The following is a 22,481-nucleotide window of genomic DNA, read 5'->3' as shown; positions in this document are numbered from 1 at the left end:
AGTGGCTTCCTTAGTAAACTTCATTGTTCCAGGTAACAGGGAACACAGTGAACAAGGAGCAAGACAAGAAACACAGTCCGAACAGGCTTTTAAGGCCCAGTGGTACCAACTCATCGCAAAGTCATCCTCAGCCCTTAGGCATCACTGGATGTGGATACGGAGGGGAGTGTGGTCAGCACACCCAGCCATTGTCAGTTTTCGTGACTGGTGTTGCTACTTCTCAGTCAAGTAGCTTCTCAATTGGCCTCAAGGGCTGAGTGCACCCTGCTTGCCAACAGCACCCGGCAGACCTGAACAGTAACCCATCGAAATGCTAGCCATGCCTGACAGTGCTTAACTTCGGTGATCCGATGGAACTAGTGTTTCCACTGCGGCAAGGCCATTGGCACACTAAACTAAGAGTATGTTAATGTCTACTGGTGATAATTATTGGTTTCATTAATTAATTCTTTTGTAAATAGGTGATTTTGTACTGCATTGTATGTCTTTCATTGTTTAATCTTGGCTATAATAAAGTATTTATCAATTTTTAAACATTTGTTAATCATTTCTGCAACTTTTGATCTTTTTTAAATTCCTGTTAATGTTGGAAATGTCAACCTATATGTCAAAATATCAATATTTTTGTGTTGATAATATTGATATCTTTTAAAAATATCAATATTTTTAAAAATTTGCGCATTCCTACTACACAGTCTCACGGACGTCAACAGGCAGAAGTGGTCTGAGCATCATCATGAATGGATGTGTGTTTGCAGGTGGATCCTACTTTGATGACAACCACCATTTATTAAATAAATTTTGTAAGTACACAAATTTGCATCATCATACTTTCTTTCTTCTCTCTCACATCTGAAGTAAACTGCTCATCCATTTCCAATGAAATTAATGGTCTGGATGAAATTAGACATGCAGTAAAGACACTTTTCATGACATAAACACAGACACTAATGTGCCATGACTGACAGTTTCTTAGTCTTGTCTCATTTGTGTTGGGGCTGGCATTATAACAGTAAAAATTCTCCAGAAATGTGACAGTGCTTTGTAATACTGACACTCATCAAAATGCTGTTTTTCATTAATGATTGATAACATTTTCTTTCAAAACTATTGACGGGAATGTCAGAGATTGCTAACTCCAATTAATGATTTCTTAGTCTTTCCAGCGACGTCAAGCAAAAGAATATGGTGGTGGTGGTTAGTGTATAACGTCCCGTCGACAACGAGGTCATTAGAGACGGAGCGCAAGCTCGGGTTAGGGAAGGATTGGGAAGGAAATCGGCCGTGCCCTTTCAAAGGAACCATCCCCGCATTTGCCTGAAACGATTTAGGAAAATCATGGAAAACCTAAATCAGGATGGCCGGAGACGGGATTGAACCGTCGTCCTCCCGAATGCGAGTCCAGTGTGCTAACCACTGCGCCACCTCGCTCGGTAGCAAAAGAATATCATTGTTGTTGCCAAAATAACATGTATCTGAAATTAAGACTAAGTATAAGATAAATTTACATCTTTTCCATTTTTTCCCCACATATACTGAACTTTTTATGTAACAATGTTCATTGTACTAAAAATTGTATCATCATCATTTTTGGTTAAACTAATCAGTTCTTTTCCCAAGACAAATTTAGTCTCCATTTCCAGTCTGAAAATATCACAATACTTTTTTACATGGTATGCTCTTACTTCCAGTATGTGCAGTGCTGATGTCTACTCTTGTCTTAGTTATATTTTTTGCTGTCAAAACTGAATTGCAAAACAATCAACACTAGTCAAATCTGATTAAAATTGTGTTTACTAACTTTACTATTACAGTGATAATCAGACCAGCAGGCTTAGATTTGCCAAAATGGCAAAATTTTGCATTTATTGTCAGGTAACTTTGCAGTCATGTGAAAAAACTGTACTTCATAGAAATCTGTGAAATGTTACTTCTACATCTACACTCTGTAAACCTCTATGAAGTGCATGGTGTTTCCCATGTTACCATGTATTAGGTCTTCTTCCCAACCCACTTGTATATCCAGTGCAGTATGAACAACTTCTTACATTCTTCTGGGCATCCTATAATTAGTCTACAATAGCTCTATGGTCCCTATGGGAGTGATTTTATTCCTGGATTTCTCACTTAAAGCTGGTTCTTCAAACTTTGCAAGTAGGCTTTTGTGTAGTAATTTGTGTCCATTTCCAGTCATATTCCAGTTTAAAATTTTTCAGCCATCTTCAAGTCAAACCTAGGACTATCCATGTTGACTTCCTTTGTATATATTCAATATCTCTTGGTAATCCTATCTGATGTGGATGATATACATGAGGCATATTCTATGATATGGTCAGACTGATTGCATTTTGCCAGTATCCCACCAATGAACCGAAGTCTGCCCTCAGTTTTACCTATGACATAGCCTATGTGGTAAGTCCAGTTCCATACAAGTTTTAACACCCTGATAATTGTAAGAGTTAACCGATTCCAGTTGAGACCCATTGGTGTTATAGTCATGGGGTGCTATCCTTTTTTTTCCTTCCTCATTTTGTGAAGTGCACAATTATACATTTATGAATATTTAAAGCAATCTGTGAACTTTCCACTACTTTGAAATCTTATGAAATCCTGACTAAATATTTTTACAGCTTTTTGGGACACATCCAAAGTTAATTCTATATCTGTTAATGACTCCATTCAAGATAAGCTGCATTCTTCCTACCAACAAATCGTCAAGCCAGTCACAAATTTTATTTTATACACAATATTCCTACAGTACAGAGTTAAATGCTTCTTGGAAGACTAAGAATACTGCATCTATCTGACTGCCTTGATCCATGGTTTGCATGGCATCACATGAGAAAAACAGAAGTGTGGTTTCATATAGACTCCATGCTACTTCTTTGTGGAAGTGAAATTTACCATTCCAACACCATGAAATTATTGATAAGTGTAGAGTTTCAGATGCACTGATTTATGGTTGACGAAAGATATGTTCATTAGACCACTCTTCTTTGAAAGAAATGCAGTGAACAGTGGAATATGTCCTTACATGTTTGAGCAACTTTCAAGTGCCCCGACAGAGAATTTTCAACCACAACTGCTCTTTCAATGTTGTGCACTATCATTTGCAGAAAACTTCATTTTGATATCTTGAATTGATTCTGAGATTTAACAGTTGTTATAACCAGATGATTTGTAATACGAAAGTACATTAATATGTGCATCCCTTTTGATCATTCTTCAGATATAAAATCCAATAGCTTGAGAACAAAATGAGATATCCTTCAGCTCTAAATTTTAAATAAAATTTCAATATCTTATCTACATTTTGCTTACTGTAATGTATGAGCTAAACCTCAATCGCATGAAAAGTTTTTGTAGTTCATTTTTACCTCTGCAGTGCTGCATTCAATTTGAAGCAGTGCAGTAAGTATGATGAGTGAAGTAAGTATGATGAGTGATGAAAAGGAATTCGTCCTTTTTTTATATATATATATAAAAATAATGGAAGGAAACATTCCACGTGGGAAAAATTATATATAAAAACAAAGATGAGGTGACTTACCGAACAAAAGCGCTGGCAGGTCGATAGACACACAAATATACACACAAAATTCAAGCTTTCGCAACAAACTGTTGCCTCATCAGGAAAGAGGGAGGGAGAGGGGAAGACGAAAGGAAGGAAGGGAAGGAAGTGGGTTTTCGCTTAAAACCCACTTCCTTTCGTCTTCCCCTCTCCCTCCCTCTTTCCTGATGAGGCAACAGTTTGTTGCGAAAGCTTGAATTTTGTGTGTATATTTGTGTGTGTATCGACCTGCCAGCGCTATATATATATATATATATATATATATATATATATATATATATATATATATATATATATATATAGAGAGAGAGAGAGAGAGAGAGAGAGAGAGAGAGAGAGAGAGAGAGAGAGCACTAAAATGGCCAATACCACTCCCCACCCCTTGCCACAGGGGTCATATCCCTTGGAAGACCCAAGTGCAAGACTTGCCCAATCAACTCACCCAGCACTTTCTACTTCAGTCCTGTCAGAGGCTTATCCTACGCAGTGGCAGATACAGAAAAACCTCAAGGAGGGAGCGCTAAAGATATCTTGAGCTACTTTTACTTTTACCGTAATAAAAAATAATCAAGTCACACGGAAAGTATATTGTTGTTGTTGTCATTGTTGTTGTTGTTGTTGTTGTGATCTTCAGTCCTGAGACTGGTTTGATGCAGCTCGCCTAGCTACCCTATCCTGTGCAAGCTGCTTCATCTCCCTGTACCTACTGCAACCTACATCCTTCTGAATCTGCTTAGTGTATTCATCTCTTGGTCTCCCTCTACGATTTTTACCCTCCACGCTGCTCTCCAATGCTAAATTTGTGATCCCCTGATACCTCGGAACATGTCCTACCAACCGGTCCCTTCTTCTTGTCAAGTTGTGCCATAAACTCCTCTTCTCCCCAATTCTATTCAGTACCTCCACATTAGTTATGTGATCTACCCATCGAATCTTCAGCATTCTTCTGTAGCACCAAATTTTGAAATCTTCTATTCTCTTCTTGTCCAAACTATTTATTGTCCATGTTTCACTTCCATACATGGCTACACTCCATACAAATACTTTCAGAAACTACTTCCTGAAATTTAAATCTATACTAGATGTTAACAAATTTTTCTTCTTCAGAAACACTTTCCTTGCCATTGCCAGTCTACATTTTATATCCTCTCTACTTCAACCATCATCAGTTATTTTGCTCCCCAAATAGCAAAATTCCTTTACTTCTTTAAGCGTCTCATTTCCTAATCTAATTCCCTCAGCATCACCCAGACTTAATTTGACTACATTCCATTATCCTCGTTTTGCTTTTGTAGATGTTAATATTATATCCTTCTTTCAAGACACTGTCCATTCCATTCAACTGCTCTTCCAAGTCCTTTGCTGTCTCTGACAATTACAATGTCATCGGCGAACCTCAAAGTTTTTAATTCTTCTCCATGGATTTTAATACCTACTCTGAATTTTTATTTTGTTTCCTTCACTGCTTGCTCAATATACAGATTGAATAACATCGTGGAGAGACTACAACCCTGTCTCACTCCCTTCCCAACCACTGCTTCCCTTTCATGTCCCTCTACTCTTATAACTGCTATCTGGTTTCTGCACAAATTGTAAATAGCATTTCACTCCCTGTATTTTACCCCTGCCACTTTTAGAATTTGAAAGAGAGTATTCCAGTCAACATTGTCAAAAGCTTTCTCTAAGTCTACAAATGCTAGAAACATAGGTTTGCCTTTCCTTAATCTTTCTTCTAAGATAAGTCATAGGGGCAGTATTGCCTCACGTGTTCCAACATTTCTACGGAATCCAAACTGATCTTCCCCGAGGTCAGCTTCTACCAGTTTTTCCATTTGTCTGTAAAGAATTCGCGTTAGTATTTTGCAGCTGTGACTTATTAAACTGATAGTTCGGTAATTCTCACATCTGTCAACACCTGCTTTCTTTGGGATTGGAATTATTATATTCTTCTTGAAGTCTGAGGGTATTTTGCCTATCATACATCTTGCTCACCATATGGTAGAGTTTAGTCATGACTGGCTCTCCCAAGGCCGTCAGTAGTTCTAATGGAATGTTGTCTACTCCCGGGGCCTTGTTTCAACCCAGGTCTTTCAGTGCTCTTTCAAACTCTTCACGCAGTATCATATCTCCCATTTCATCTTCTTCTACATCCTCTTCCATTTCCATAATGTTGTCCTCAAGTACATTGCCCTTGTATAGACCCTCTATATACTCCTTCCACCTTTCTGCTTTCCCTTCTTTGCTTAGGACTGGGTTGCCATCTGAGCTCTTGATATAAGAAAGTTTTATTTAAACTTATTATACAAATATACAAGACAATGAATTCCATGTGCTTATTCTTCCTGGAAAATCGGTAAATTACATCATCAATAGGACAATCAATGTCAGGGTGAGTGTTCAACAAAGCTAAGTCATTCAGTCATTCCTCCTCCACTGTTGATCTCAGCCATGTCTTTGTACGCCGCAATGTTGAAAAACTACTTTCTACTGTAGCAATAGATGCAGGTAGACAAGCACATATTTTGTACAGCATGTGCAAAATAGGATAGTCAGATCTAGGACAGACAGCCAACACTTTCACAACAGAATCACAATCATTATGTGCTAGATAGGAAAGTACAAAAACTTGATTCACTCAAATCAACTGACAAAAGAAATGAACGAATAGCGGCATGGTGGCGTGAGGGGCAATGCGGGCCTTCCGCGTGTCCCCCATATGTATCCACCACTGATCCTACCATCTATGAAAGCAGGCATATTATCTACCAGCTCAGCTACAATCAGTGCACAGTTAGTTATGCTTTAGTTTCTTTGTAATTATTATCTGCTCATACTCACTATTAGTAAGACTGGAATGATGTACCACATAAGCTTCCAAAGTGGGTTTAATCTGTTACCCTGAAGAAACTCAAAATCATTGTAGACATTTGTGCTACCTGAAAAAAAAAAAATAAAGAAAATATCTTACTCATGGACAACACAAACTTAAAAAATACTTGATACTATTCTGCCTACATTATTTGTACCCACCGTATATCCATACTAGCCCTATTAGTTCCAGTGCAGTCAGTGCTATGACAGCTCTTCCAGTAACATAGTGATCAAGGATATGCACAATTTCAAGCTCATTCTGCAAGATTGAAAAATATTTAATTAATTATCTTCAGTTAAAAGTTTGTCAAAGCAACATATTTTACCAGAAGAGAGAAACGTGTATGATTGAAAGATAAAACAACAATTTAACCTGTACTTATGGTGACCATCAACATTTCATTCTCAATATGCAGCATTCTTCACTCAGAAAAGCCTATAGTGATTTTTTGCTCCCTCTCTGCCTTGTCCAACACCAAAAAAACAATGTACTGTGTGCTATTCTTTAATATATTTCCATAAAAAAAGTAAAATGCCTTTGACTTAATGAACATTAGACAAAAGAGCATGTTAGGCAAATCTAATGGATTAGAACATTTTACTAAACACCTTACTGATGAATAAGATATCAGGCAGTTTTGAAAGGCGATTTGCTCACATCTCATCTTTAGCTAACCTAGAGGGTACCTGTGCACCCTCTCCCTGCCATCCAAACCTTCTAAATTTATGTTTTGAGTAGCCCATTTGACAGAAAAAGTGCAGGCTGCTGACAAGTGGCGTAGTGATAGTTTTATGTTGAGAGAACTACAATGAACACAAAAGCCATATATTCCACAATTTTTTGTACCCAGGAAACTGTTACATGTTCCATTGTTGCTGTTAACTGTTTATTGATGTTTTGGAATATTTTCTTGGTTGGATATGTCTGCTGAATTATCTCAAGTGCACCATTTGGCAAGAATGACCAAGCATCTGAGGGAATATACCGCAACATTCCCGTTAAAGTACATTATAGAAATAATATATTTTTACATAATATTTCACAGAATTATGTTAGAATTTGACCTGAGGTTAAGGTTTCTTCAAATTATGCATTTTGAGACCACTAATTAGTGTAACACACACACACACACACACACACACACACACACACACACACACACACACACACACACACACACAGAGAGAGAGAGAGAGAGAGAGAGAGAGAGAGAGAGAGAGAGAACTTTTGTAATCTATATGCATACATACCAATAGGAAGCACGGTATTCCAATAGCTCCCATAATGAAACATGTTAAAATGACTGTCTGCCACCATCTACAACGCTTACTCATTTCACCACATATGCCCAGTGTCACGGCAATGGAAAATGAACACTAGAACAAAATTTCAAATTAGAATACACCAAAACTTCTCTCTTTCAAATGACAATGAAAAATAAATCAAAATAAGTGACCGAATTCACCATAATGAATTGCAATAAAATTGCTTACAAAACTAAATAAAGTAAAATGCTATATACACTGTGAAAGATCATAAATTAAGTTTGTTCTGCAGATTAAGCTCTGTAATATAACAACCTGAAATTCTAGATTAAATAAAAATTTGAAATTTTCAAAACTATATGTGGAAGAAGACAAAGTAATTCTCATGAGTAAGATATTGAGTAGATCAGCATTAGTTTCAATTGGCTGTTACTATCCTGTACAAATCTATCCTGCAACGGTTGCTTCTGTATGTAACTGTTTAGTGACTCATCCAGGTCCCTGTAGGTTCTGTCTGCTTCAAGATAATGAAAAGGAAAGTGTACGCATCGAGCTATAATACCATTCAAGCAGCTAGACGAGTATTTTCTTTGGGAAAAAGTCCTAACCACAACACATTTTTATGTCATTTGGTGATGAAGTACATTTGGTTGTTATGTCCCATAACTTTACAGCTAGGCATTCTCAACTTTCTAAAATAGTAGTCCATAACTCAGAAGATACATGTCCTAGAATACTGATATGCAAGGCAATGGGACTTTTTGCAAAGGAAGTCTAATGTGATGACCTTTAATAGTTCTTAATATATACAATATAAAAAAATAAAAATCATATTCCTGCTGGGTGCTTCAACAATGATAGATTGGTGGCCCTTCTATAGAGCAATGCAGGGCAGAGGACGTAAATCTCAAAAAGAAAAGAAAAAAAGGAAGGGGAGTTCTAATAGTTTGCACATTAACTTTCCTAATTTGGAGAAATCACAGGAAACCTTGCCCTTTTTACCTGTACAAATGTGCTGTCAGTAACTGTGCTTCCATCGAATCTGGCTGAAAAGTTATTGCGTAAAGTAGGCTATTTTAAATGATTATGTCTACACCAGGTTTATAGTCCAAAACAATTTAATTAAACAACATACTGTTCATGGCCAGCTTGAGTCCTGTTTACTATTATCTATCCACAGATAACGGGTAAGCCAATTACTATATTCAACTGATGTCCTATAATAATGGCAATTGTTTAAGTGCAGTAACCCAACATACATACACAGATTCACAAAAATTAGTGTGTGGCAAGGAAGTAATTAACACATTCACAAATTACTCTGTCCTCTCAAGTAGCTACTCATTGAAATGAAAACAATGCATCCAGAAACCATAATTTGAAAGTAACACAATTCACAGTTGAACACTATTGTCAAAGTTTGCAGACAGTATTTTTAAAAGATTACCACATTTTATGAAGTTAATTACAAGTTCACAGTTGATCATAGGAAACAGTCATTGTATAGATTCTGACATGGATTTTGGATCAAATTCAGCACCATGTGCAAGTTGTAATTTGTGTTAACTCATCTGCAGTATACAGAGCAAAGGGTACAGATCTTGCTCACAAACTTCCTCATACCGACTAAAATGACTCCAGAAAAGTTCCATTTGTCAGCTTACAATAATTAATACTACTCTCAGATATTGTTGTCCAGTGTCCTTTTACAAGTTACAATTAGACATTTACATTCCTGATAAAGTGAATATTGTAGAGAGATTCTTCTTAATGTGAAATTTTACATACAACAATAACTGCATGCTACCTGATGTGCCAAACTGTGGGTTTCTACTTCAGTAACAGTTTTTTTATACTATAATGCAAACTACTCAAATTAAATGAGGGCAAAAGTCATTACCACATTTCCAACTTTAGCCGTATAGTTGCTGTAATTATTCATCTGTCTTTTTCCTCTACTCTACCCAAAGGTTAGTAACTGGGTATATGTTTACACTGAACAATGATAAAGTTTTATATTACCAGTAATTTGAAATTAGCACAGTTTTTAGGTAATCTAATCACACATTTGAATTTCAGTTAATCAAAAGCATGTAATGAATGATAAAGATGGCAAAGCCACGAGATTTTCAATATTGTGCATATGCTGTGATAATCTCCAAGATACTTGAAAATAAATAAAAACTGTTTTGGGGGGAGGGGGGTGGGAGAGAGGAAATCCACTTGCTTTGTTACAACCTGCTCAATACCACAAAAACACCACACACATTGCAAGAAACAAAATGAAACTATGTCCACAAATATTAACAAAAAGCAGTCCAGTCACTTCAACAGATCAATTTCAACTATAGTAAATACTATACTAAGAAACCTTACCACAGACAGAAGCCCCGAAGCAACAATGGCAAGGAAAATAAACACGGCCCATATCTGCTCTGAAGCACTCATCACATTTGTTGATGCAGTATATGCAAGTGTCAAGAACCACACTTCAGAGAAAAATGGTTCATTAGTTTGTATGTTAGCAGATGTAGTCAACTGCCCCTGCCACAATACTGCTATGACTACACTTGCCAATCCCACAATCAGTGACAGCAAAATCTGTGAGAAAGACAACCTGTAAAAGAAAAAGGTGCTGTTACACAAAACAATATGCAACATTCACTCTTTTGAAAAAATGATTGCATCACATGCCACTGCACTTTGTGGATACAATTAGCTTTATTATAAGTGCATTTATCTAAGCTATAAATACATTCCAGTTTGATCACAACAGAATGTAATTATGCTAATGAATTATAGCTGCCTGTAGATGAGTTTTCTCCAAACCTTACATTTTTTTTAGTCATGAATGGAAATATTTTTGTCTTAAAAGTGTCCAGGATAGCAATAACCTGTTGGAGTACAGTAAAAACCTATTAGAGAAGAGAAATGTGTGCTTTTGACTTATTTATAATGCACCCCGCTTAAGAAATTCCTGTCCAAACTACTGAGGGACACACAAAGTGGAAATGAAATCTGTGTCATGACAGAGTCCCCAAGTGTTGCAGTATCATGACAGAGTCCCCAAGTGTTGCAGTATCTGATGGTTCCACAGAATCCCTGTACAAATCAGATTTAGTAACTATAAACAGTACCTCCATTACGACAGATGTCATCTATTCTACATCATGAAGTCTGTCCCCTATGCTCATGATTACACTCGGGTATAGTGCCTCCTGTGGAAAACAGGAGCTATTGAAATACACTGATAACTGTAATAGAATCTTTTTAGCAAGAATATTATGTCTGGTTAGTCCAGAAACACACATTTCACACCATTTCTTCCCGTCAACCAACACACTGTCACTGTCAATCAGTAACAGGCACTGTTCCTCCGAAAGCCAGCTTGGTAATCCCCCACAATTTCATCTGCATATGGTGTAAGCCTGCTTAGCAGAATATTCGAGAAAATTTTGGAACCTACTGGTAATAGTGATATTCCTCTATATTATATTACTATAACCCATTTTGTTGCCCTTCTTAAAAATTGGCCACTCTTCAGGTATCATCTCCGAGTTCCATACTTTAGTTATCACTTTGTGAAGTACTTCCACCAACTTCTGGCCCCCCATTTTTAACTAATTCTGCAGTTAAGCAATCTGATCCTGGTGCTTTATGGTTTTTCAATTTGTTGATTGCATCTCTTACTTCTTTAACATTGGCTCGGGTATCTGGGGTTCTGCTGTATGTATTTCATACACCTGCTCATTTCCTGCTTCCTGATGTACATTTAATAGATGCTCAAAATACGCCCTCCATTTACTTAATATAGCACTGGGGTCTGTCAGTATTCCCCCGGCATCCCCTTGAAGTGCATTTGTCCTAGCCTTGAACCCCTTCCTATACCCATTTATGTCTAGGTAAAGTTCCCTAATGTTTTTTGTTTTACTGTTTGTTTCCATTGATTTTAATTTGATTGTTCAAATAATCCCTCTTCTTTGCCCATAGCCTACGACCAACTTCCTTTCCCATGTTCAAGAACTCCTCTCGTTTTCTGTCTCCCATTCTATCCCAATCTAATCGTGCTTTTCTGCTTTCCTCTACCAATTTCTTGCATTCCTCATCAAACCACGGTTTCCTCCTGTTGTTCTTAATTGTACCTATTTTGACCTTCACTACCTCTTTGATATTATTCCTCACAGTGATCCACTGTTTATTTACATCCTCGTTTTGATCTTCATGTGTCCTGAGAGCATCAAACCTATTTGAAATTTCTATCATGTACCTTCTTCTAAAGTTTTCATAATTTAGCTTGTCAGTGCCAAGCCTAACAAGTTCTGCATTGTGACACCTTGATGTTGCTGTAGATAGCCATTGGTGAACTTTGGCAACTACAAGAAAATGATCAGAATCGCAGTCTGCTCCCCTGAAAGCCCTAACATTTTCTATACTAGTGTGCCATCTTTGATCTACAAGAACATGATCAATTTGGTTTTGGGTGTGTCCATCTGGAGAGACCCAACCCACTGGCCGGGCCAGTATATTCTCCAGATCTCTCACAAATTGAAAACGTCTGGTCCATGGTGGCCGACCAACTGGCTCGTCACAATACGCCAGTCACTGCTCTTTATGAACTGTGGTGTCGTGTTGAAGCTGCATGGGCAGCTGTACCTGTACACACCATCCAAGCTCTGTTTGACTCAATGCCCAGGCATATCAAGGCTGTTATTACGGTCAGAGGTGGTTGTTCTGGGTACTGATTTCTCAGGATCTATGCACTCAAATTGTGTGAAAATGTAATATTTATCCAATGAATACCTGTTTATCATCTGCATTTCTTATTTGTGTAGCAATTTTAATGGCCAGTAGTGTATTGTAATTTAATTTTTTAATAAAACTTATTAATATGACTTGTTTGATTGTTTGTCTAGGGAACCGAGTATTTAGGCTTCCCAGACACTACACCAACACTGAAACATTTTTTATCAGTTTCTTCGATTAACATACCTTGTGTAAACAAGAATTCGCTATATGTCAAGTCAGGTAAATTTTCTTCGGAAAAATGGCTATCATCTTTCAAATTCTCTTGGAGAGTTGTACTCTGTTTCTGCCTCTAATTCTTCTCCCAAGTTCACGCAACCCATACCACTCTCGTCTCACTGTATGACTTCAGCCTTAGCCTTGTAGATATCATTATCTATGTGGCCGTCAATTAGTCATAACCAGTCATCATTGGCAAACTCATCTTGCCCCTCTTCATAAATTTCGCCTTGGTTTCCTTTAGGACTTGCGTTGTTGTGGTTGGCTACTTCAATTACTTCAACACTGCCTCTTTGGTACAGAGCTTTCCATTAATTTGAATAACAAACAATATTCAATCATTTACCCATGCTTCAGTCACGTAATCATTATGTGATCATCATCTATATTCATTACCTTTACATGATAGCAACAGGCAAATTATTTAACTAGAAATAATTTGATGCAGTACAATGAAATGAAAGTATTATTTTCCTACACTATCCATGTCATATAAAATAAGATTATTGATCGAAGATTAGATAGGTATAGCACTAAACCATCATCTGTTTTACATGAAAGATAATGATTAAATACCTAATTATTAAAAATGTGTGTGTTGTAATTGAAATTTGTCACTAATTTTCTTAAGTAATGTTAAATTTGTGTTTATGTACCTATAAGTACCACATAACTAGATGTCAAACAATGGTAGATCCAGGACAGAATACCAACAATGTCATGAAAAATATAATTTGCTCCTCACTGTACAGAGCAGATGTTGAGTTGCAGATACGCACAACAAAATGTCTCTCAAACAAGTAAGCTTTCTGCCAAGAAGGCCTTCATCATAATCAGACAACACAATACATGCACAGAAGTGCAAATCACAGACATATGGCCGCTGTGTCTGGTTGCCGAGACCAGACTAGCCGAGAGAGAGAGAGAGAGAGAGAGAGAGAGAGAGAGAGAGAGGAGGGGGGGGGGGGGGGGGGATTATTCCAATGAAGGCCTTTCTGGGCTGAAAGCTTACTTGTTTGACAGTCCTTTCGTTGTGCCTATCTGCAACTGTAACTCAGCATCTCCGCTGTGTGGTATGAACTATCTTTTTCTTAGTATTGTTACATTCCATTCTGGATTTTCCATTTTTAAAAGATGAGTATTCCATTTTTGGGCCATATGTATCCAAAATAATAAACAGGATCAAACCACTGAACACTGGTAACAGAACTGGTAGGGTGAATGTTAATTACCATAGAGCACTGTGCTTGGGGTATATTATGCCAGCCTGTGTGCTGATGCTTGCAAATCCAAGGTGGGAAGAGAAGAACATCTGTACAAGGGCCATGTACCACACCTGAAAAGTAGAAATAAATTTATTGGCCTGTAGATCATCATAAATTTGGTTCTCAGATCATAAAAAAAGTCACAACAAAAATATAACTGTCTTCTTTCATACTGCAACATCAACAATACTCATTGCCATGTCACGCCATACATCAAATGCTACATTTCTAATGTTAATCTTTCAGTAAATTACCGGTCCTCACATCAGACTAAGCCAGAAGTATATCATTTCCATCAGAACCACATCTATCACGGCTTTCTACCATCATTTTCAGAGAAATTTTATGGTTTCTTATAAAAATAAGATTGTCTAAGGTATAACTTAGAGATACGCAGTTATATGTAAATGATTTCATACAGTCTCCCATTAGTAAACAATAAAAATAAGATCTGTATTCTCAAACAAATCTCAAAATCTGAGAGAGCCTTCTCTCAAAAATTTGCAAAATGGTAACTGACAAAGCTATTTAAAAACTTGAAATATTTGAAATTCCACTTACCCTAAAGTCCAATAGGCTATTCCAGTCAACTTTTAGGAATTCTTTGAGACCAGCAATATCTGTGTCTCTAAGAAATGATTCAAATAGGAGTGCAGCCAGGACAGAAATAATAAACAAGAAGAGTACTGATGCTGCTACCCTGTATGACTGCTTTGATCCACATATGCTAGAAAGAGAAATATGAGTCAATATCATTCAAATAACATTTAAAAGTAATTTAATTAAATTAGTTAAGTCATCAACTTAACCTGTAAAAAAGGGAAGTATCTCACACTACCTTAGGCCAGTTTAGTGACAGTTTTACTTACCACACTGTGCGGATTATCCAGAACAAGAACAACAAAGCAGCTAAGATCCCAAACCAGAGTGGATCCATCTGCACTGGTGTGAGGAAAGTATCCCTACAATGAGGAAAAATGCTTTATTGTATTTTTCTGAGCAGCTCATTTTATGGGCTCAGACCAAAAATACTTTTGCACAGATGTCTAGCTCAAAATTATGTAAGTCTATAGACTTCCATAAGCATTGACATTGCTGGTAAAATATCTTCTGAATCATTAAGCCACATCATACACCTCTTCAAACTACTTCAATTCTCTACATTTCAAGTACTTTAGTTTTAATAGAAATATGACAGTCAAACAACTACAACTCTAAAGATTTTACCGTCAATACATAGATATTATATTTTATCTTAATAGTTTTCGGAAGTGTTTAAGGTATGCTAAGAGGAGTGGACTATTACTCTTATTTACAATCCTGGTTCACTTGGAGACAGACAGCATGGATAACATTTGGGTGGATGCACAATTTTCCATACGCTGTTTTCTGAAGCGGACAATATGATAGTTTTTGCAAAAGTACTAAGCTTCTCCAATGAAGTTCACAGTATTAATGAAGGCAATTTCAGATTTTGGTTACGTACTATCAAAGACATTTAAGTTTATTTACTTATTTACTCATTTATAAGTGCTATCTAATGGAAAACTTCCAGAAATGAGGATTTAATCTAGTTTTAGTCTGTCAAGTAAATACAGCTACAATTAACTGTTTGTGAGATGTGTATTTATAACTGCCATCAAAGATAGGCAGCATACGCTGTTTGTCACTAACCACACACTCGTTCACACTTAAAAATTCTACAAATATCAGGTGTCTCTAAAGACATTTTAACTATTTTATTATCCCAAAAACTGCTTTGTTCTTAAATTTTAATTGCTGGTGCAAGCTTTAAGATCAGTACATATTACATGTTTTGAATGCTACCTCTCAGTGATGTACTATAATCCAAATTTAAGATACTGTATTCAAGGACGCTACATTTTATGAATAACAGTTTAGTATAATGACAATTTATCCATCCCATCACACTTTACAATTCTTATAAGTTTACAAATTAAGTGAATTTCTATCCACAGGTGTAATGTTGTAACACAGAATAAAAACTTGTATCTTTTCATTTAGTTTGAAAGGGGGAGGGAAAAAAAAAACCAAACAAACTTACTGTAAGCAGTCCTCAGCAGGAAATCCAATTTCGCTATTCTGCAAAAATAAAAGAAAATGCCAGGTTTAATACACCATGGAAAGTGAATCCTAAACCTACTTTATGTAAATTGTGAAGGTGGATGCATTTCACTTGAAAAAAAAACCTCAATAGTGACAGTAAAAAAAATTCACACAGCCAGTTTAGTGCTGACATATATATGTGTAATGAAAGAATGTACACTTCAGTGATCATCTGGAAAGGTATTCCAAAACTTAACGATTCTTGTCCCTCTTACCCATGCCAATCCAGGAATGCTTGCCTAATCCTAACCAGAACTTCATGGCATACATTCTTGAAAAGAGGTTCAGCCTATGGTGTTTATTGTGTATTACAATATGTACAGAACATGAACAACACAAAATAATAATAATAATAATAATAATAATAATAATAATAATAATGATTATATGATATTTGGAAAAGTACAGCCTTATTGTATTATTCATTGTTCTCACTGTGTTGGTACTGAATGTAAGGAATGGTGCCTAACAAAAATGTGTGGTAGCAACAAAGAAGGAACCAATGTGTAGAAGACGTTGACTGGTTGGAGGGGGGAGGGGGGAGGGAGGGAGGGAGAGAGAGAGAGAGAGAGAGAGAGAGAGAGAGAGAATAGGGGAAAAAGTCAGCAGATGTCATGGAAGGACAACAGAAATAGAAACAGATAAGAAGACCATTAATAGTTTACAGTGTAACAGAGGCAGTGGTTCACTACTGCGCAGAAGGAGAACAGTTGGGATATGTCAAGGAGGAAAGAAAGCATCATAGTAAAAATATTTTTTTCTTACAAATATAGATGTCTTAAATGAGGATTTACATTATGAAAAATTACTGATTCTGGTTTTTCTTAATTTATGCTTTATAAATGCTTTCACAGAACTCTATGCATCTTTGTCTTTATTATTGTTATCTTCAACTACTGAAGTTTTAATGGCATTTTTTTCTGAAGGACAAACACAAAATACATGTTTTCTGTGCCAATATAACTGCCAGTCTCCACTTTAATTAAGAATGGGGAAACAATTCTAAGAATGTTACAAATACAGAAGGACAATATCATTAAAACAAATGGAAAGTTCATGAAAACGTTAAGCAGTTTGCAGAACTATATGACAAATTTGTGATTCTGAAACAGCATTGTAAAGTAAATGTAAATAATTTTTTAAATGCTGTACAAAGCAAATTGTTATGAGCACAGAGCACACATTTTGGAAGATGCAGACTGCAAATTTCATTAAATGACAAGGTCACTACTGTTACATTAGCCAAACATGTTTTAATACACCAACACAACAGCTGACTTATCTATTCTACCCTCTCACAGAATTTTTCACCGTGCTTTGATGCTAAAGCTGTTTCAAGCATCCATCAACAGGTAGGCAACATCTTTCAATTAAAATATACAGAAGCCTCACATATCAATATGAGGTCATAAGGATATTATCAAAAAGTACATTTTTGAGAAGGTTGAATTTAACTAAATTTGACGAAACTTAAATGCTTACCAAAAGTTTGGGTAGCTGAACTATCAACAGAGAATCTAATCCAAAAGAAGAATTCATTAACATGATTGAGAAGGAGTTACCAAAATGTGTGTATTTGTCTGTTCCTCATATATGGAATAGTTTTTGCAGTAATATATTGTATTAAAATAATTATGAACAAAGTCCACTGTCTGGGATTAGGCAAGCTGTTGATAAGGATATGTATGGCAGCAGCTCTCAATAGTAAATGTGAAAAATCACTAGGGAAGAAGAAAGAAAAATTATAACCAGCAGAACTGGAACAAGGCAAAGTGAAGCCTAGTTTCTTACTAAATCTTTCAGTTCTGTAGTCAGTAAGTCATCTAAGACTATCTGGATGTTAGATCTTTTTCGGAGACATGAAATATAACAAAGATCTAGCAATGTTGCTTAATATCTGTATGTTTATAATCCTAAAACCAAATGTTTATGGTTTACCTGCTGGTCAATCCAGCACTTATTGTAACTTGTAGTCTTGACAATCATTTATGCATATGAAAAATACCATACTACATGAGGGTTTGGAAGCCATGTTAAACTGCAACACCTGCCCTTTAACTGGATAATTAAGGGTGCTGACTGGGCAGAAAAGATGAGGTATACATCACTTCCCAGAAGGCTAACACATAGCAAAGAACTGTCACATTTAAACAGACTTCCAGGTTAATGGAAGCTTACTTGCAGTAGAGATTTATCCAGTTGACATTGTTAGACTGCCAGTAGTACGGTGCTAATCAGATACAACAAATTACTGATATACAGTGACCTGCAGTGCTTTTATTGTCTGCCTTATTCCTCCTGCCTCATATTTCATTGTAAGTTCACAATGCTTTCGTCAGTGAATCTGTCACATATCTTTATCATGTGGCTTAAGTTATTTTGTAACTATCCACAACATAATAAATTTAAGTTCGTAAGGGAGCTTTTAGTTCTTAATGTATACTGGAAATAAAATCAAATGACTTGATTTATTTGATTACAATAAAATATTACTTACATTGTCAGCTGACACACATTCTGAAAATGGAAATGGGCCCTTTGCACTCCACACTGCATAAAATAGAGCAATTGCTGCACTGAGTGAATAATACAGTCCAGTCAATACACAAAGGAAGAGTTTTGCATAACCAACACCTGTAACAAAGCAAAACATGACTAAATAACAATTAATAAAGAGGGCCAAAATGGGTGAATACTCCTCGTAACTGCTTACTGCAGTAAGTTTTTCTGATATCATCATGACAAACCTCAGACCACAAAATAATTACAATAACTGAAAGAGTTTTTCATTGTTTGTTTAATTATTTCATCTTAATTGTCAGGTGTACACTCAGACTACATTTTCTAGAGCTTAACAAACAAGTTTTGTTCCAATAACTGTGCACATAAAAGGCAACCAATAGTAATAATAATAATAATAATAATAATAATAATAATAATAATAATAATAATAATAATAATAATAATAATAATAATGTGTTCTGGCTGGCCGACGTAGGTTCACAATTTGTGCCACTTACTTACACTAGCTAATCTAATCAAACATGTGAAAGTCAATAGAATATATGACAATGTTAATAATGTACCTATTGAAATCACTTATTTGATTAAAATAATCATGTCTAAAATAAAGCCAGTCACATATGATATAGGCATATATCATGAAACAAAATTGTAAAAATATTTGTCATTAGAGTACCAATTCACCTTCGATAAGCTATTATAAAAAAGTTAATTTATGTAGCATAACAGTTACTCGGCCTCCTATAACTCAAACAACACGTATTAGCGACCATACTAGCATGAGCAATTTTTTCGCACTATCCAAGATTGTTAATGATCAATGTTTTGATCATTCCATTTTATGATTGTCTTCAATTTTCTGTGTAGATAATTCAACTTGCTGCTTTTTTGTGTTGGAATAAAAAAAAAAGGTTAAGTAAAACAACTCTTCAACAGTTCTATAATCCAACTCTATGTGCTTATAAACAAGGCCTATTTCTCCTTGACGAATTTTAAAGTGTTACCTTATAAGGGTTACCAGAAGTGTTTTATTTCAAACTATAGTTTTCAGAGTTCTCTACAGCTTCATAAAGGGTGTGTATGTATATGTATTATTAGTGACTTATAAATAACTAATGTTAAACATACCTCTGAAAAGTGGAACAGCTCTCCAAAGTTTGATGGGTCCCTCATGACAGAACTGTCCAATTCCAATTTCCAAGAAAGATAATGGTATTCCCAGAACCAACATCACAATTGCATATGCCACTAGAAAAGGCACTAGAAAAAAATAGAAAAGATATGGTTTAAGTTACCTGTAATTTGTAATTAAAACATTATATTTTTGTCAATGTACTAAATAAAAAATGGATTTAAATCTTAAATTTCCTTGCAGTTTATATGTGAAGGGACTCTCTTTCCTTTTAGGCACAAATAACTCTTGCTATGAAAAACACATTCTCCACATTTCACTTAAAATCCGATTTTCCCCCTCTCCCTCCTCCCTCTCTCCTTAAACTTCAAATATACTAGCAGGTTTGAAGTTTTAAATTTGTTAACTGTTTCACCTAAGTTACAATAGAAGGATATTCAATAAGGTGAAATAGCAAAATATATCTTAAGAGATTACAGCACATTACAAACTACTACTGTATGATGTATCAAGAATTAACTACCATTAGCCTGCTGTAGCCAACTTGTAATTAAATTTCAAAATGGCAGATCCAAACTTCAGCTAGAGACTAGCCATTATCAATGCTAAAAATACAAGATGTACATAGAGCATAGTATACAAAAATTACAACTTATGACATAACCTATACCCCTTGCAAATTAAATTACATAGCAGTATTTTGAGACTGTAGTGTAATGATGGTAAGCTTTGTAGAGAACACATTGGTTGGCTGTGTGGTGCCCTCTATATAAACTATGTAATACATAAACTTCATACTAAAGCAGTTATGTAATACATAAACTTCATACTAAATTAGTTATGGTCTCTAATAAAATTTAAAAGTTGTGTAGGAAAAAATAAAATACAAGTAAGGTTACTGTAGCCCGCCTGTCTAGCCGTGCGGTCTAACGTGCTGCTTCCCAAGTGGGAGGGCATGCCGGTCCCTGGCATGAATCTGCCCGGGGGATGTGTGTCGAGATCCAGTGTGCCGGCCAGCCTGTGGATGGTTTTTAAGGCAATTTTCCATCTGCATTGACAAATGCGGGGTGGTTCCCCTTCTTCCACCTCAGTTACACTATGTCAGCAACTGCTGCGCAAACATTGTCTCCATGTATGCGTACACCATAATTACTCTACCATGCAAACATTTGGGGTTACACTCATCTGGTATGAGACGTTCCCAGGTGGGGGTCCACTGGGGGCCGAACCACACATTAACCCTGGGTTCGGTGTGGGGTGCGGCGGGGTGGGTGGACTGCTGTGGTCTGTTGTGGGGTTGTGAGCCAATGTGGCTACGACGGGATGAAGCCTCTGTCATTTCTAGGTCCCCGGTTCAATACACAATACACATGGCTACTGTTGTCGCTGTACTGACTTACTGCCACAGTTAACATCACTGTCATGGAGCACATTCCACTTTCCTAATGGAACGCAATTTGATGATGTTAAATGTACTGTAAATAAACATCTAACGCAAATTATTTTTCCAGCTTTATTTACTATTAGTTGTTATTTTATTTAATCTACATCTCCTTGATAAACTGTCAACAGTTGGCCCTAAAAATAGGCCTGCGACATTTGGGCAATTGTTTTTGACAACTAACACTGTCACTTTTTATAATACTCACAGGGATTTCCAATTACACACTCTATAAGAATGAGAACTCATGTAAGCACCTATTAAGATATGCTTTGCCATGTGTGCAGGGGCTTTTCCAAAGAGCAAGTATGTTTGCTGCACCACATATCTCATTTGGGATTAACAGCTATATTGTTATATTCAGTGTTGGCACATGCCCAAATTCTTCACCCATTGGTAAGTGGGTTTAGGTATCAGTACTATCAAGATTGCAAAAGATGTTTGCTTTTCCTATCTGACTGAACAGAAAGACATTCATGTTATGGAGTACGAAGTTCATCAGGACCAACAAGTGGATTAAAAGTTGACTTTTAGTTACCAGTAATGAGTAATTTTCCATTACACCACCACCACCACCACCACCACCACCACTACTACTACTATTATTATTCAAGACTGTGTCGTAGAAGCCCATTCAGAGTATTACACTTTACATAGAATCCCAATGATAACTTTGCTTGCTGCATCACTTAAAATCCTCATAACGAGCAAGTAATTTTTCTGTCACCGTTTTTGATTACAGCTCAACAAGAATGACTTATTATTACCAAAAAATAATTGAACAAAATGGATATTTTTCATAACTTTTGACCTTCACTTTTGGCCTAGGAGTGTGTTTAAGTGCACTTTCATCACATGCTGTAAAAGTTTGCATGTAGTCTCACTGATAGTGGCATTTACTGGAAAACATCCAGTGCAGTGGATTGATAAGCAGAATAAGAAGCAAATTTTCAATCGGTGATTTGTAATGTGAAACTAGGTGATACCAAGTGTAATGTTGCCACAATGACCATGATACATGGGGCTACATATATCTATCTACATTTAAAAACTAATCTGTTTATCTTGAATGTAAGTAGAATGACATGACTGATTTCATCAGTTTTGCTGAATTCTTGTAAAATTCAAATCTCTGACTTTTGTCATCAGTACAAGAACTATACCCTGGTTTGCTTGAGCCATTTTTCCTCACATACTTTTGCAATGTGCCCCTTTTCACTGCATTTGTGGTAGATGACTTCACAAAATAAACATTTGTTGTGT

General features: G+C 36.2%; 1 protein-coding gene across 2 annotated transcripts in view; it reads right to left on the bottom strand.

Annotated features, from left to right (window-relative positions):
* LOC124613340 (sodium-dependent nutrient amino acid transporter 1-like) overlaps window positions 1-22,481 on the bottom strand; it is a 267,200-nt gene that overhangs the window by 15,086 nt on the left and 229,633 nt on the right. The window contains exons 5-14 of one of the 2 annotated variants that reach the window (XM_047142036.1): window positions 19,774-19,905; window positions 18,620-18,756; window positions 16,061-16,098; window positions 14,865-14,957; window positions 14,557-14,722; window positions 13,963-14,066; window positions 10,085-10,325; window positions 7,694-7,819; window positions 6,598-6,701; window positions 6,410-6,503 (exon numbers count right to left, since the gene is read on the bottom strand). In XM_047142036.1, coding sequence (XP_046997992.1) covers window positions 6,410-6,503; window positions 6,598-6,701; window positions 7,694-7,819; window positions 10,085-10,325; window positions 13,963-14,066; window positions 14,557-14,722; window positions 14,865-14,957; window positions 16,061-16,098; window positions 18,620-18,756; window positions 19,774-19,905 — 1,235 coding nt within the window. Of the gene's footprint in view, window positions 1-6,409; window positions 6,508-6,597; window positions 6,702-7,693; window positions 7,820-10,084; window positions 10,326-13,962; window positions 14,067-14,556; window positions 14,723-14,864; window positions 14,958-16,060; window positions 16,099-18,619; window positions 18,757-19,773; window positions 19,906-22,481 lie in introns of both variants that reach the window. The other variant, XM_047142035.1, reaches the window with a different exon arrangement.

This window comes from Schistocerca americana, chromosome 4 (genome assembly GCF_021461395.2).
Source record: "Schistocerca americana isolate TAMUIC-IGC-003095 chromosome 4, iqSchAmer2.1, whole genome shotgun sequence".
NCBI classification, from domain to species: domain Eukaryota; kingdom Metazoa; phylum Arthropoda; class Insecta; order Orthoptera; family Acrididae; genus Schistocerca; species Schistocerca americana.
The sequence above is the reverse complement of the archived record's forward strand: the minus strand, read 5'-3'. Positions and strand labels throughout refer to the sequence as shown.